This window comes from Urocampus carinirostris, chromosome 10, assembly GCF_059441175.1.
Source record: "Urocampus carinirostris isolate Australia breed hairy pipefish chromosome 10, RoL_Ucar_1.0, whole genome shotgun sequence".
Lineage (NCBI taxonomy): Eukaryota > Metazoa > Chordata > Actinopteri > Syngnathiformes > Syngnathidae > Urocampus > Urocampus carinirostris.
Genome location: NC_142358.1, coordinates 25,515,782 through 25,531,022, shown reverse-complemented (window position 1 = coordinate 25,531,022; position 15,241 = coordinate 25,515,782). Strand labels below are relative to the sequence as shown.

The following is a 15,241-nucleotide window of genomic DNA, read 5'->3' as shown; positions in this document are numbered from 1 at the left end:
ATAAATAAGGCAAACTTTCAAATGTCTCGCCAATATGGGGTTATTTTGAAAAATGCGCATGGTTTTACCTTTTTCTTTTAAGTTAACATGTTTTACCGTTCCTATCGTGTACAGAAGAACGACGGCCACTTCACTGTAATCCAGCTGGTGGGCATCCTCCGCGGCATCGCGTCAGGCATGAAATACCTTTCCGACATGAGTTACGTCCACCGAGACTTGGCCGCCCGCAACATTTTGGTCAACTGCAACCTGGTTTGCAAAGTTTCTGATTTCGGCATGTCTCGTGTGCTGGAGGACGACCCAGAGGCTGCTTACACTACCCGGGTGAGTGGGATTGTGGGGCGGCACATATGCGTCATCCCTATTGTGTGAAGCGTCAGCTTTTATTTACCTGCTTTTCTCGATCAATAAAGGGAGGAAAGATCCCTATCCGTTGGACGGCCCCTGAAGCCATCGCTTACAGAAAATTCACTTCATCCAGTGATGTGTGGAGTTATGGCATTGTTATGTGGGAGGTGATGTCATACGGCGAACGGCCATATTGGGACATGAGCAACCAAGATGTAAGTTAAAGGAGGAATCATTGTATTTTACGCCCTATAAGTCACACAGGATTGGAAGGCCCGCCCCCCAAAAAATTTTTTTTGTTATATATTTTCCATATATAAAATTATTGAGAAATTGAGTAAGGGCTACCATGTTTATCCATGTATACAGACCAGGCTCTATATAATCTTACAGTATATATTAATGCAATGATTGATCAGTCTTTAAGTGTAGCTGATTAATATCCCAACGGGAGTCGAACCAAGTCGCGACTTTGAGGGCATTGTTGCAAAAGAAGAAAACATTTAAAAGAACGTTATAATAAATATCTTCAAATTAAAAAAAAAAACACTCAGAAATAGCGATGTTTTCTGCCAGGTTGGTAAGTAGGTAGGTTTTGGGGGTCTTAAAACGAGGAAAAACAATTTAAAATGGGTAAAAAAGATTTAGATTCTATTAAATGAAACTATTTTGCCAATGTGAAAGGTTAAATATCTTAAATTTAGAAAATGTACACTTAAAAATAGCTCTTTTCCGCCAAATTGTTAAGTTTTTGGGGTCTTAAAATAAGAAAAAAATACTTAAAATGAGTAAAACAATTTACTTATGCTAAATGAAAAATGTTGAGAGAAAAAAAATGTATCTTCAAATTAGAACAATTACACTCCAAAATTGTGATATGTTCTGCCAAATTGCTTTAATGTGGGTTTTCTGCACACAACAAAAAAAATCGCACACTATAGGCAGAAAATTGTTCTCGTTGTAAAAAAAAAAATACCCAAAAAATGCCAAATTATCTTAATATACAGTGGATAAGGTTGCAAATTTAAAGGAATGTTTTCTACCAAGATGAGGAAAAAAAACTCATAATAACCAAAATTGACCAAGAGTTTGAAAGTTATTATACTTTACATTGTTCATTTGACTAGGTGATCAAAGCAATTGATGAGGGATACCGGCTGCCCCCGCCCATGGACTGTCCCGTTGCACTTCACCAGCTCATGTTGGACTGCTGGCAAAGAGAAAGGGCAGAGCGACCAAAGTTTGGCCAGATTGTCAACATGTTGGATAAGCTCATCCGCAACCCCAACACATTGAAGAGGACTGGTGGGGATTGTGCTGTCAGGTAAGAAAGGGGGCAATGATATTTTTTCATCCGTTTATCCATCCAAACATCCAACTGCCCGCCTACTCGACCGTTTAGCCCTCCATCCATCAGTCTATCCGTACTACCATATAAACCAGGAATCTCGGATTTAAATTGGAGGGCGCTGGAGCTAGGGCCTGGGTGATGTTGAGCTGAATCAGGTTTTCCAGAAGAAAAGCTCCGTTCAATACAATTCCACGGTTCTCGAATACATTTTATCAAAAATTCTATCCAAAACAAAATAAAACGCTTCAAAATTAATATGAAGTCAGTCATAAATAAATTATTAATTAGCATGGGCTGCACTTACAATAAAGGGCCCCCAAACTATCATCTCAGGGGCTGCAATTGGCTCCTAGGCCACGAGTTTGAGACTACTGATCGAATCCCATTCATCCATACAACTAACTACCTACTTCCCCCCTACTTACCTACCTACCTTCCCCCATACCAACCGACCTACTTACCTAACTTTTTACCGACCTTTCTACCCTACCTATCTACATTACCCCATACCTACCTACCTACCTACCTACATACCAACTTACAGACCTCCCTCCCTACCTAGCTACATACCTACCTGCCTAACCTCAAAATTTACATATCTACCTACCTATCTGCCTAACCACGGACCTACTTAGCTATCTACCTTCCCACATACACACTCACACCCATCTAATATACTCACATATAAACATGTATCTCATAAGAACTGACACCCTAAAACTGCTTTTAAATAGCCACATATTTAAATATAGACAAGAAAAATATGTACCTCAACCTGTGAAGGCAGTAAACCCTTCAAATATCTTGAGAGCTTATAAACAAACATTTGGCCAAGACACTCCATAACCAGTTTGTCTCCGGGCTCCGAACCACTCGAATATCTCTTCCATGCCTGGGTACTGTCCCTGTTTAGATACCCTGTTAGCACCTTTGGCTTTGGGTGCAATTTTTAGTGGTGTATGTTTTTTGATCATCTAAAATAGTTTTCACCTTCTCACCAAGCTTACTTGCTACTTTCTGGTTGCTTGCTTGCTTGTGACCGTGTGCTCATATTTGCATCATTGGTTTGTTATTTTTCTCTAAGCCACGCCCCCTTTCCATGCGCTGCCTATGGTCCTTTACCGGTGTCACACAACCAAATATGCACATAAGTATAAACAGACACGCTGATTTTCAGTATTACAGTATATTCTATGCTTTTAAATTTGGATTATATGTAACTATATACTGTATCTATCTATCCATCCATCCATACATCAATCTAAACCAGGAATCTCAGATAATGTTATTTGTTGAAAAGTAAAAGACTGGCAATCAGCCAATCTGTAAATGTAGTAAATCATGTAACCTCTCCCTGCACCCAGAAAAACATTTGTGAGGTCAAAGGTGAGTGGTGTTATATGGGGCGACCTAGGTACCATATCCCAAAGGTGTTTTGGAAGTGTTGAGGTCAAGCCTCACAAAAGTCATCCAAGCATGTCTTTTATGGACTTTTCTTGTTGTTTTGATGGGTTTTAGTATCTGCACTTTCATGATGTGTCAAAAGAAACAAAGTAGAAACATCAGCCCATGATTGACAGTTTTTTTCAGTGACGTTTAAATTTCACTAGGTCTTTCACACTTAAAAAAGGATAATATTGTGCTAAAAAATATAGACGATTATCATTAGAATTGATTATTGTTATAATTGAGTTGCTAAGTACCAGTAAGTAAACCTAAATTGCTTACGATACTTACGTTAAATACTATTAACAAACATAATGACATACAATACATTTAAAAAAAACAGTTAAGAAAATACTCACACTTTTCTTTTAAATAAAAGATTTAACTTTAATTAATAAAATGATTGAAACAAACAGAAATAATCTGCATATAATATGAAGTAATACAAATAAATTTATATCATTTAACATGTGTGGTTGTGAAAGGGAAAAACTAAGTCACTCAATTTATTGAGGTCAGCAGAATAAACAAATGTCTTTTTATCAACCAAGTGATTATTTCGCCTTTTTAAAATATTTTACGGCCCACATCCGTGGAAAATGTTTTAAAAAGTAATTATCGCACCAGTTTTATGCTTAAAAAAAATCTTAAATTGTTACTAAGGATGTAGTACAAGTTATTCATTTTGGTTAATATATTTGCTGGAATTTTTATAATATTTTTAACCTGTTTTGTAGTTTCACGATATTTGTTATCATGCTTTAAAAAAACAACAACAGTTGAACTTAGAATTATTAAAGATCATTATAAAATCAGCCAAATAATGTGTGATATTTTACTCCATTTGATATCTGTTGTTATTTTTTTGGAGGGGGGCGGGGGCCAAGCTTAAATAGCTTTATTGAACAAAACAAAACATTCAATGTACTACCTCCTGAGTTTATGATTAGTTTATAAGAAGAAAGAAAATGCTAATCTGCTGCCACCTACGGATATGGATGAATGTTAGTTATTTGGCTGATCACTGGAATAGATTAAATGTACTGAACACGTGCATGTTTAATTGTAATTATAAAATCAGGGAAATTCCTGAGTCACACTAGACAAGATGGCAAGGCACACTAGTCAGATTCAAAATATTGTTACTGTCAAAAAGACCAACATTAATCGAATAATTGAAAGAAAACACAAAGTCCCCTGAATAAATACCCAAAAAACCCAAGTGCCCTGGCACACTGAAAAAACTGGATTATTTGACTTATTGATTGCGCGACATGCCTAAATGTCACTTAATGTAATGCTTACCCTTCCCTTCTATTTTCCCTAAAGTTGAAATGTTTATACAAGCAGAATGTGTCAAATTTCAGTCCCAGGAACCTGGATGATATATTCCATCTCCAATTACCTTAATTGGCGCTACACACCCTGGAATGCTTCTATTTTAATAGTGTGTACTAAGTGGAAAACAAATATGACCCTTCATCTGCTAGGCTATTACTCTTGAACAGCTCGACGTGTCAAGAATGACCTACGTGTGTTTACAGACTTAATGCCGCCCAGTGGAAGTCTGTTTGAATTTAATGAGCATTTCAGCGCAAATTCCCATGCTCACCTAATGTTACACAACGAGAATTAAAAGGGCTGATGCTTGGAGTAATTAGTTCAACTCATTTCTATAAATACAGCTTGTAATGAGGTGAAAACGTTTGTGTGTGTGTGTTTGTGGGTGGGTGGGTGTGTGACCACGGGGGTATTGTACGAAAGTGGAATGATAAAATCCAGGCTTTCTGAATAAGCACAGCTTGGCTTAATCGGTTGCACCATTACCAAAAGAGGATGAAGCGGTGTGGTTATTTCAAGTCATCCGGAGATATTTGGGATAAATGCGTGCTAACGGCATCTTCGAATTGACCATGAGGATCGATCTCAGAATCACGGCTTAGGAAATGGATAAGTGTATTGCATAGTCTTTTGCGGCAGCTAAACAAAAGCTTCTTATGACGATGTGAAAGAAATGAAAGGAAAAATGGTTGTTCGAGTACTGTTATTAAGGAAAGGGGTAAGCCCTGCTCGTAGACTCGGTAAAAGGGCATGCTATTTGTACGTTGCAACAACGTTTATTCAATGGTATGTTCAATTCGGGGCTAATACAACTTAGATGCATATTTATCCCAATCTTGTTTTTTGTCTTATATTCTTCTTTTTATTATCTTATTACATTTTCATGTTGTTTATCATGTTTATCTTGTTGTAAACAATGTTCAGTGTGTCGTTATACATTGCAAAAAAACATAATTTTAATCCTCGTCCATGTTTTTTTGCTTGTTTTATTTCATTAATAATAAAGAACAAACATTTCTGATTAGGGAACATAGAATTCGAGTTGGACCTGCTAATACTATTACACCTTGTGACAGACTTCATTGATAACATTTTTTGTCACACAAACAGCTATAATATGCATATTAAACAAAGCTCTCATGGCAATTTGACATTCTTAATTGGCATAGCAATAAAATACACGGCTTCACGGCAGTAAATGTCCCACATGAATGACTATATGAATTGACTCAACTGTAAAACGACTGTTGCAACTATACAGACAACACAACTTAGTGAGTTAAAAATACAGCCTGTATGTAACATTTTAATGCAGGAGAATTAAAATAATGCAACAATGAAATCAATTACATGGGGATTCTATGAAACCCATTATGTTTTCACCCGATTGACAGTGCATGTGTTCTCTGTGGATAATCGTCTGGTTGTTAGCCTGGTCCAGAACAGACTAGCTGTAGAGAATAAATCATAATAGTAACTGGGCCGAGCTAAATTTAACTTGCTTTCATGCAACCAAGTTGAGGCTTAATTTAAGCCAAGATGATTAACAGTTCTTGACTTAATCCCTTGTCTTAATTTCGTGCAATCCCGACCAGATTAATAAATGTTTTCTAGTCAGACCTGAGTGAAATCCATAGTTGTTTCATTTTGCCTTATGTTGAGATTTATAAAAAAATGATGAAAATTGTTCTTGTCACATAGCAGGCCCACCACCACCTTGATCGAACCCGGGAGTCCTGAGGGGACCACAGCTATAGGGACTGTCGAGGACTGGCTCCTGGCCATTGGCATGGAGAGATACATAGACAACTTTACAGCCGCCAGCTACACAACTCCAGAGGCTGTCATCCACATGACACAAGAGTGAGTAGGACGTTTCACTTTCCATCACATACTTTTTAAAGGTATTCAAAATGATTTAATATGGATGGTGTGGTGTGTCCAATTCTAGGCTTTTTCTATGTTTTCCATGTTTCAAATCAATGATAACACAAAATAAAAATTTCACCCAGATTCTTAAAACATTTTAAGGTTCAAAATGAGACTTCTATTCTATCATTTCGAAGGCACAATATGTATTATTTGACGAGATGTCACCGTATGATGTTGCGCAACTGAAAACAAATGCTAAAAAGAACAAGAAGGACAACACACTACAGAGAATTAAAATGACCGTAACACTTTGTTATACTTTTTGGTTTGTTAGTTTTTTTCTTTTTTTTGCTCAGCCTTTTTAAGGTGTTTGGGTACCTGTTGAAGTCAAGTCAGGTCATGTTAATTTGTAATGCATCAAAGGGCTGCATAGATCACAGACCTTTGCAAACTAAAGACTATTATTACATAACAAAGACCCAAAACCCTTACTATGAGTAAAATGTAGAAACCTTGAGATGAGGGAATTAAATCTGAAAGAAAAGAGGGATCAAGTCATGCATAAGCTATACAACATAAGTGTGTTTTAAGCCTAACAGTTCCACTGAGGTTGTAGTTTGAATCTCAGAGGGCAGAGATTTCCACACTACCGGGGTCTGAATGGAGGACGCTCTCAAACATGCAGATCTCTTCTTGGTTCTTAGTAGACCAGAATTTTCAGAGCGAAGGCTCGAGACAGGGACATAGGGGGAAATTTGAAATATATGAGGGAGCAAGTCTATGCATTATTTTGTATTATAACAACAGAAGAAAGATGGCAGACAATTATGCTAGCTCCCTTTAGTTGAGGCTCGTGTTATGTAAAATAAATGCTAATTTCTTGAGTCTCATGTGTATTATTTAAGATTGAACTTTCAAAAAAATTTGCAGTACTTTGTTTTACAGACAATAAGTATTTCATATTTTTCATAGGTTGGCTATTTCTGCAACAAAGAGTCCAGAGCAACTTTAAAATAAATACATAAATGAATGCATGAATTAATTAATCAATGGATAGATAAATAGTTACACATTTCCAGCCAAGACTGGATGCTGCAGACCCATCTAATATATTGTGAATCTGGATTCAGTGTATGTTACTTCCATAAAATATTTTTTAACATTAAGTTTATTTAATTATAAACCTTTTAATGCTAAGTTTGTTGCAGCAACTCATTTTCACTCCTGGATAGATAGTTAAGTGAACAGTGTATAAGAAGTATTTACATATCTGGTCTTTGTATTTGTCGTGGGTACGTTGTATCACGTTTTGGTTCAAGCAGGTCTAAAACTAGCGCTGTTGTCTTCGCTGCCGAAAACTAGTGCCGTTTGCTTCTACGATATAAAAAGCGCGGTATTTTTACGAGCATTAAATTTCTTTCCATTAGGACTCTTCTGTATTTTTTTTTCCTGATTACCATATGCCTGGACTCATGCTCATTGTAGCTCAACCTGGCTTTTATTGTGCGTAGAAGCCATTAAGAACTCTATACTGTATGTTTTGGGCTGTTGTAGAAAATAAGACAATCATCCAGAATTGTCATCACACATCAACACAGAGCTTATTTTGAGCTCAAATACCACCAGACCGGTTGAAAAAAAAAGCAAATATACTTTGTCTCCCTCTGTTATTTAAAATATTCATCTAGATGACAGGATTGGGATTGTCATTCTGGCAGCTACATTTCCTTATTCAGCAATTTAACTGTCAAACCGACGGAAAACTGCAAAATCCATTCTTTGGATCATTAGTCTTTTCCTGATTTTGTAATTGGTCAAAATTGTGTGCTACCTCCCCTTGCAGGGACCTGACCCGGATAGGAATCACATCAGCAGCGCACCAGAGCAAGATCCTCACAAGTGTTCAGGGAATGCTTTCCCAGATGCAACAGTTGCAAGGCAGAATGGTCCCTGTCTGAGAAGAAAACGCAGCAGGAAAATGAAGAAAATTGACTTCATTTTCTATGAAAACTAAACAAAAACAAAACAAAACAAAAAAAAAACCTGAAAAAACTACCTTGGATAAGAAACAAACTGAAGAAATAGTTTACCTCATCCGTGCACTTTAAATTTGGACAGAAACAAAAGATGAAGGAAAAAGTGGGGACAATGGCACTTTTTCCAAAACTTGGACCTCTTGTCTGCCCTTTTTTGTTTTTTCTGAGAAAAAGGCATTTGGGGATAAATGGAAGCTGGAAGTGATTCGGAGTGGCCGATCTAGAGTGCCTTTACAGGACGCAAAGGAAAAGCTAGACAGATGGGAAATGTCTTGACGTCCTCATAGGCAAAGTATTATTTTGGTATTGTTTTGGTGGAATAATCCCGACCAGTTTTTTTTCCTCCTTGTGTCTGTTTAGCGCACACGCCTTTTCATTTTGGCTGTTGTTCTTCAGTTGAATCACAACTGCCAGCAAAGTCAAGTATTTTGTCACGAGGACAGTGATTCATTTTGCCGGGATGCATGTTATTCCTTAGCTCTGTCCCGGATATTTTATTTTTGGTAGCAGTTTTTATTCTCTCTCAGATAGAATTGTTATGATCTTCCAACAAAAATGGGGTGTCTTCCCCAAAATGAACCTCCCTACAAAAAAGAGCGTGGATTGTCCCATTCACCTTCCAGAATGCGAGCCCTGGCGACCCCCAGCCGTCTTGCTTCAGGACTTCCTTGGCATTCCGTGCCGGTCTCGACGGACTGTAGTTTTACCGGATTTAATTGGATTGGATCTATTCATGCAGCAAAACAAAAGGACCATATGGCGGGATTTAATCAAAAGGATGTATGCAGCCATTCCAATATGGATCCGGAGTGAATCACAATCATCAGCCTCCTCTGAGGATTACTGTGGCGGTTATCAAGGTGAGAATTGGTGTTTGTTTTTCTTCCTGCGCTGTATTGCAACGCGATAACCAATTTTACATACAGCTTCGGGCAAACAATGGAAGAGCTTGCAATGACATGAGGGGGAAATAGAGGAACAGGGAGTTCAAACTACTTTTCATTATGTAGTCGTGTCGTAACTCTCCTGAGACCCCCAAAATTTAATATGAATGGTAATATATATAGTAATATTAGTTTTAATGTAAGTAATATGTATCCAAACTTAACCAATAGCTGTATTGTTTATTTTTTACGAGGTATAGGAGAATACCAAGACAAGGCTGGTATCAGGACCGGTAACAGCCTTTTTTTAAGGTTTTCTCTACTTATGATCGTGGCCTGTATTAGTATCAGGAATTAAAAGTTATGAACACTAAAATGCCAATATTAAAAATACCAAAAAAATGTTCTTGAGATTGCAATATATTGATTTAAAAATACTGCCATTTTTGGTAAGGAAGGGAAAGCTATACTAGTGTACCTGTATTGCAGTACTGGATGTTAGTATTGTTGAATACGAACATTAGAATCGGTATCGGTCTGCGCCCCACCCAAAAATTGAACATCTGTAGTTCTCAGCCAAGTCAAATATTTTCAACAAGCATTTTGCCATTGTATATTATGTGATACTTCAATAAAAATTTTCAATAAATATAGACTGATACAGAATGCGGGTTTGGGCAGATACTAGGCTGTATTCAAGATTCAAGATTGGCTGCAGTCTATTTTGTCTGTCATAAACAAAAGGGACATATAGTTTGGCAGATGTATTTCATTCAAACCTTCGAAGACCCATATATAGAAAAACATAAAAAGGAAATAAAATCAACCACTTGGATAGTGTTATAGGAGGCCTTTTGAGCTCAATGGGCGGAGCAGATTTTCTAGTCTGGTAATTGTATTCATCACCAGAACAGATTTGTACTTCAGTAAAAAAACTACACTAGCATGATTGATTGATTGATTGATACAGTAAATTATTCCGAAAGTGTTGTTCAGTTTTGCAGATTGTGAAAGTTCTACACTTTTGGACCGTCTTATATACAAATTTACCCAATGACTATGTTAATGTGAAGAGTCAAAAAAAACAAAAAACATTCCTATCACTTTTTGGACAAAATAAGAGTCTTGTAATTTTACAACCCTGTGGGTTTTTGCAGAAATGCAATCATTAAAAGTGCAATCGGTACTGGAACTCAGTATGAATATCAGTGACAACTTTTGAGAGGAGTGCTCTTGATGATCTTTAAAGTATTCCCGAACAGAATTTCAAAACGTGTAGTTTTCCTCCCCAAAATTATTTAAATATGTTGCAAAATATTCTTCGTGCCGGGTACTCAAGAAATTTAGTTTCAAAGTTGACCCATCTGGCTTGTTGAAAAATTATTGAAATAACACAACAATCTAAAAATGGCGAACCCCACTGACGTTCCTTGTTCGTCTTTTAGGTAGGTAATTGTGGCTTCTCGTTTATATTTTCACCGCGTGTGTCACAGTTGGTATAATAGTTTCCGGCTAGCGACAGTTTAATGTTGAGGCTTCTGAGAGGTTTCCTGTTTTATTTTCTCCCGGTGGGCGCTCATTACCTGCCCACTGTGTGTTTTTAGGCTAGCTAACCTGGCATTAGTGCCAGTTTTGCCGTCTCCAATGGTTTATTCCTGGCCCGCTTCTCGTTTATCGCCATAGATGTTGCCGCTTTTGGTTGTTGGTTTCTGACTAACCTGGCTGCTCATCTCTTGTTTTTTGGTCGGCCAGCCTCGCGTTTTTCCGCCAAGGCTGCATTGTTGATCGGTCCCGGTTAGCCCCCATTGGCTCTCAGTTGTGTCATTACTGCATCAACCTGCGACACAACACCTAGGAATTCACCACAAAAACTACAAAAGCGTGGTTTAACACACTCTAAACCTCTTTGACTATTCAACATATAAAACAATATGACGACTGTTTTTTCTAGGGTGCGAGTATTCTTTTGATGACGTCACAACTCAGGATGACAAAGACTAGAAATGCTGTCTTCAAAATGCATTTTCTCGAAAGTAATAAGAATAAACAGATGAAATGTATAGATATAGATTTTATGCAAAAAAGCATGTACTGTTTTCTTACATTCTGCATGTTTAAGAAGTTAAGATAACCTTTAAACAAGTGGGGATAGGTGAGTTCCCTTTCAGGTTTTTTGGTTTAGACGCTGATACCAAACCCTAATTTGGCACAAGTTTACAAAATAAATGTGATGAAGGTATTTGATATCAGTGTCAATAACAACTTAAGAAATGAGTGTCCCTAAAAAAAGTGACATCAAAAATCCAGGAAAATTACCTCACTGCTTTTGCGTGAAAGTAGTTGAAGGTTTTCTGAAGATGCACAGTAGAATAATTTATATTGACAAACCAAATAACTCATGAAACCTATCTCTGTCTTTTCTCTTTCCTCAGCTGTTGCCAACCATCCTGAAGATCTCTTCTGCGCCCAATCAACCCAAAATTCTCCTTCTTCCTCGTCGTCTTCCTCCTCTTCTCACTACAGTCTCTCTTGCCGGAAAGTTATCTCTTCCCAACAAAGATCTTTGGCTATCCCGCACTGTTTTGGAGTCCTATGGTTGATTAAGAACACGGTCAAACACTATATAAAGAATGTAATATAATCGAGAAGGTCCTGCTCCAATGGAAGTCAGGCTGTTTTTGTTTTGTTTTTCTATGTTTCAGGATTTCTTAGTGATATTTTGTTTTCTCTGTTTGCATGTATAATAAGATGAGTCTGATTGTGTGAATGAATGAATTGTGTATAATGTGAGTGTTTCTCATACATGAAGAAGAAACCTTGTTGATTAGAAGGCTGCTGCAAGGAAGTTGCATGCCTTTATTTGCTAAAGAAGACACAGCATACAAAATGTTGCTCCTGATGTCGTGAGCTGGACTCTATAATCACTTTCTGGAAAGCAAATGGATACAAGTGAGACATCTGATTTGGGGAAGAGAGGTGCCCCACAAGATTGCGATATAGAACAATGTGTCAAAGAAGGGAAGACTGTTTTATTGTTTTGTTTCTTTCCAGAACACATGAACCCTATACAGTACATGCATTACCTAAAGGACTTTATTTGCGCTGTTCCTTTATCTCTTGAAGACAAACATACGTGAATGTTTGTAACTTATAGAAGTGACATTTCACAAAAAACACCTCCGTCCTTAAAGGCGCTACGGCTATTTTCCTCTGTGTAACGTTTTGGTTATAGTGATTTAAAAAAGGACCTGTATAGAAATATGCAAGACATGTTGGGAAGGAAACCAGAATGTACTGTATAATAGATTTTCCTTTACTCCAAAGTCTGATGAATTGAAGAAGAAAAAAAACATTGAAAAATGAACAAAAATACCTGAACACAAAGGTTTAGTGTTTGTATTTGTATATCATTGCCATGAGATCTAGTCATGTCGATCTAACATTTTCTTTTTTTGTAATGATCGCAATTTTGTTTGTTTGTCAAGGAGTTATAGGTACATGTAAGTTATGACATTTATTTATGTCCTTTTATATCTAGTTTGTAAAATACTAGCCTCAAGTGAAGAAAATAAAGGGGTGCCGAAGCGCACTTAATACTGGTAGAGACCATGATGTACCCTGTGTTTCTTCCTCACAAAAACACACTGCTGGTTTGACAAATTTATTTTTCTTACGGATAGCATACCTGTCAACCTGTACGGTTTTGCTGTACAAAGTACGTTTTTTTTAAGCATTTAAGGCAAGTACGACGTACAAGGAAATATGTACGGAAAAACGCAAATTTGTCAATAATGGGTACCATCCGGTATACACCGATTATCACGAAACTGCAAATCAATCAAGTCAAAGGAGTTCGCCGCGGAAGCCTCTATCTCGGTATCATTTTTTTCGTTGCAAACGAAGCGAGCGGTTTGATGCTAATGTGCGCATGTGTCTGCCGTCTGGGGATTTCCCATCAAGCATCATTCCGGAAAAAAAATATGGTGTACGATTATTTTTTGTATTTTGTACAGGAAAATACGACAGTTTGTACGGGCATGGAGCCGTGGAGGTTGACAGGTATGGGATAGGTAATATTATGGTTAATGTTTGTTAAAGTAACAATATGTAAAATTTACCACCAATTGGTCAAGAATGGTTTCAATGGAAAGTTCAACCGAAAACTGCACCATTTTCTGCCCAGCCTTTCACACGGTTTTTGGGTGCAACCATAGCAGCAAAATGGTGACATTTACACAGTTTGCAACAGCAGACCAAACAAATTCTGGATTCAAACCTGTGCCTTGCTTCATTATGTAAAAAATAAGAATAAATTATGTTGTAATTAAAAAACACTGTCATCAGTTTTGAATCGGTTACTAGCATTTAGTCTCAATTTGATACGAAAATTAAAAAAAAAACGCCTTTGTCATTTTTTTTAATTTTTTTTTTTATAAATTTGCTTGCAGTGATTTTGTAACAACTGCTACCTTTTTCATGATCTTTAGCGTGTTTAATCATAACAACATCTGCTTTCTTGTGCTCATATTCAGCAGGGATAACCCCTGATTTAACAGAAGAATGTATTTAATAAGAACAGTAAAAGAGACAGAGAAATTTTTGTGATGTAAAAATGTATCTTCATTATGTTACCATTCACATATAATTGGAAAACTTAAGCTCTTGGGATTCATGATATGATGAACATTTCTAAATGTACTCATCACAGAAACATCACGATGAGACAAGATACCCAAAAACTAAAGCCGGTATAGTTCACAATAATAATAAAGTCAGCTGGTGATATGATTCTCGCAAACATGGTCTCGTTACATTCACGACAGTCCGTTGAATCCAACTGTGTAAAATATTTACTCCGAAATATACGAAATTGACTTAAAAAATCCACCCAAAAGCCTCTGCATCATGTGACGATCCTTGTTAATTATTTCTTTTGTTCCATAATTCCTTTTTAAAAAAGTAAATTAACTCATAAGATTATTTCCAATATGGCTGTTAGCTTCTGACCTTTCCATTAAAAACCATTCTTGACCCATTGCAAGCTTTTTTTTTCACGGTCCTTAGCCTGAGATAGCCTATGGAGGCCTTTACTGAGAAAACGAACATTACCTGCTTTGGATTAAAAATTATTTAGCCAGTTGTTTAAATGATGATTAACACATTGGTCAGCGAATAAAATTCCCAACATAAATACATGCATATTTACAATATGTATTCAAATCAAAGACAAAAGAAACAGAATCCATTAGTATCACGTGCAAATGTGCACAATCGGTGATTGACATCTAGAAATATAAGTCAAATATTTACAACTCTTTCACAATGTCTAAAACACAGATGCAGAGTTATTAGAGCTGTAAAATGGTCATCTCCAAATGGCCACTTTTGGAAACGCCATGTCACTCCTTTAGAAAAATGTGTATTATACAATGTTCAGTTTTTCAGATTGTGATCAAATTTTACCTGGAACAGGTTTCAGCTGTTTTCCGCCTAAGATACCCATGCCAAACTTATTTATGTGTGTTCCGACTAAGATTACTCAATGTTAGTAGCGCCTACAGCTTAGGACAAAAGTTCAGAGTGCCACCTTTCAAAAGAGTCAAAAACAGTTCAAGAAAAGCATTCAATTTACTTAAATATATGGTGTACTATTATTTTGTATTTGTACGGGAAAATACGACAGTTTGTACGGGCATGGAGCCGTGTAGGTTGCATTTTGGATTATAGGTGAATTTTACAAGATTATTAAGGGGTCAAAAAATGAAACAGAAATAGTCCTAAATTTGAAAAAGTGACACATTTTACAATATATATCACAAAGAGGTAAGATTCCTATCCTCAAAAGAATTTGTGGAATGTGTTTAAAATTCTCTAAGCTCAGATCTTGCTGTCGTCAAACACTGAAAGCTGAAAGTGGTTAAAAACACCCGTGATGAGAGCAAAGGTGGACGTGTTCCCTCTTA

At 36.8% G+C, this 15,241-nt stretch overlaps 1 protein-coding gene across 2 annotated transcripts in view; it reads left to right on the top strand.

The window, feature by feature from the left end:
• The window catches only part of epha4l (eph receptor A4, like), a 105,204-nt gene extending 92,322 nt beyond the window's left edge, over positions 1 to 12,882 (top strand). The window contains exons 13-18 of one of the 2 annotated variants that reach the window (XM_088346479.1): positions 115 to 324; positions 414 to 563; positions 1,476 to 1,672; positions 6,191 to 6,349; positions 8,202 to 9,254; positions 11,711 to 12,882. In XM_088346479.1, coding sequence (XP_088202605.1) covers positions 115 to 324; positions 414 to 563; positions 1,476 to 1,672; positions 6,191 to 6,349; positions 8,202 to 8,316 — 831 coding nt within the window. In that variant the 3' untranslated portion in view covers positions 8,317 to 9,254; positions 11,711 to 12,882. Of the gene's footprint in view, positions 1 to 114; positions 325 to 413; positions 564 to 1,475; positions 1,673 to 6,187; positions 6,350 to 8,201; positions 9,255 to 11,710 lie in introns of both variants that reach the window. The other variant, XM_088346478.1, reaches the window with a different exon arrangement.
• Positions 12,883 to 15,241: the final 2,359 nt, after the last annotated feature.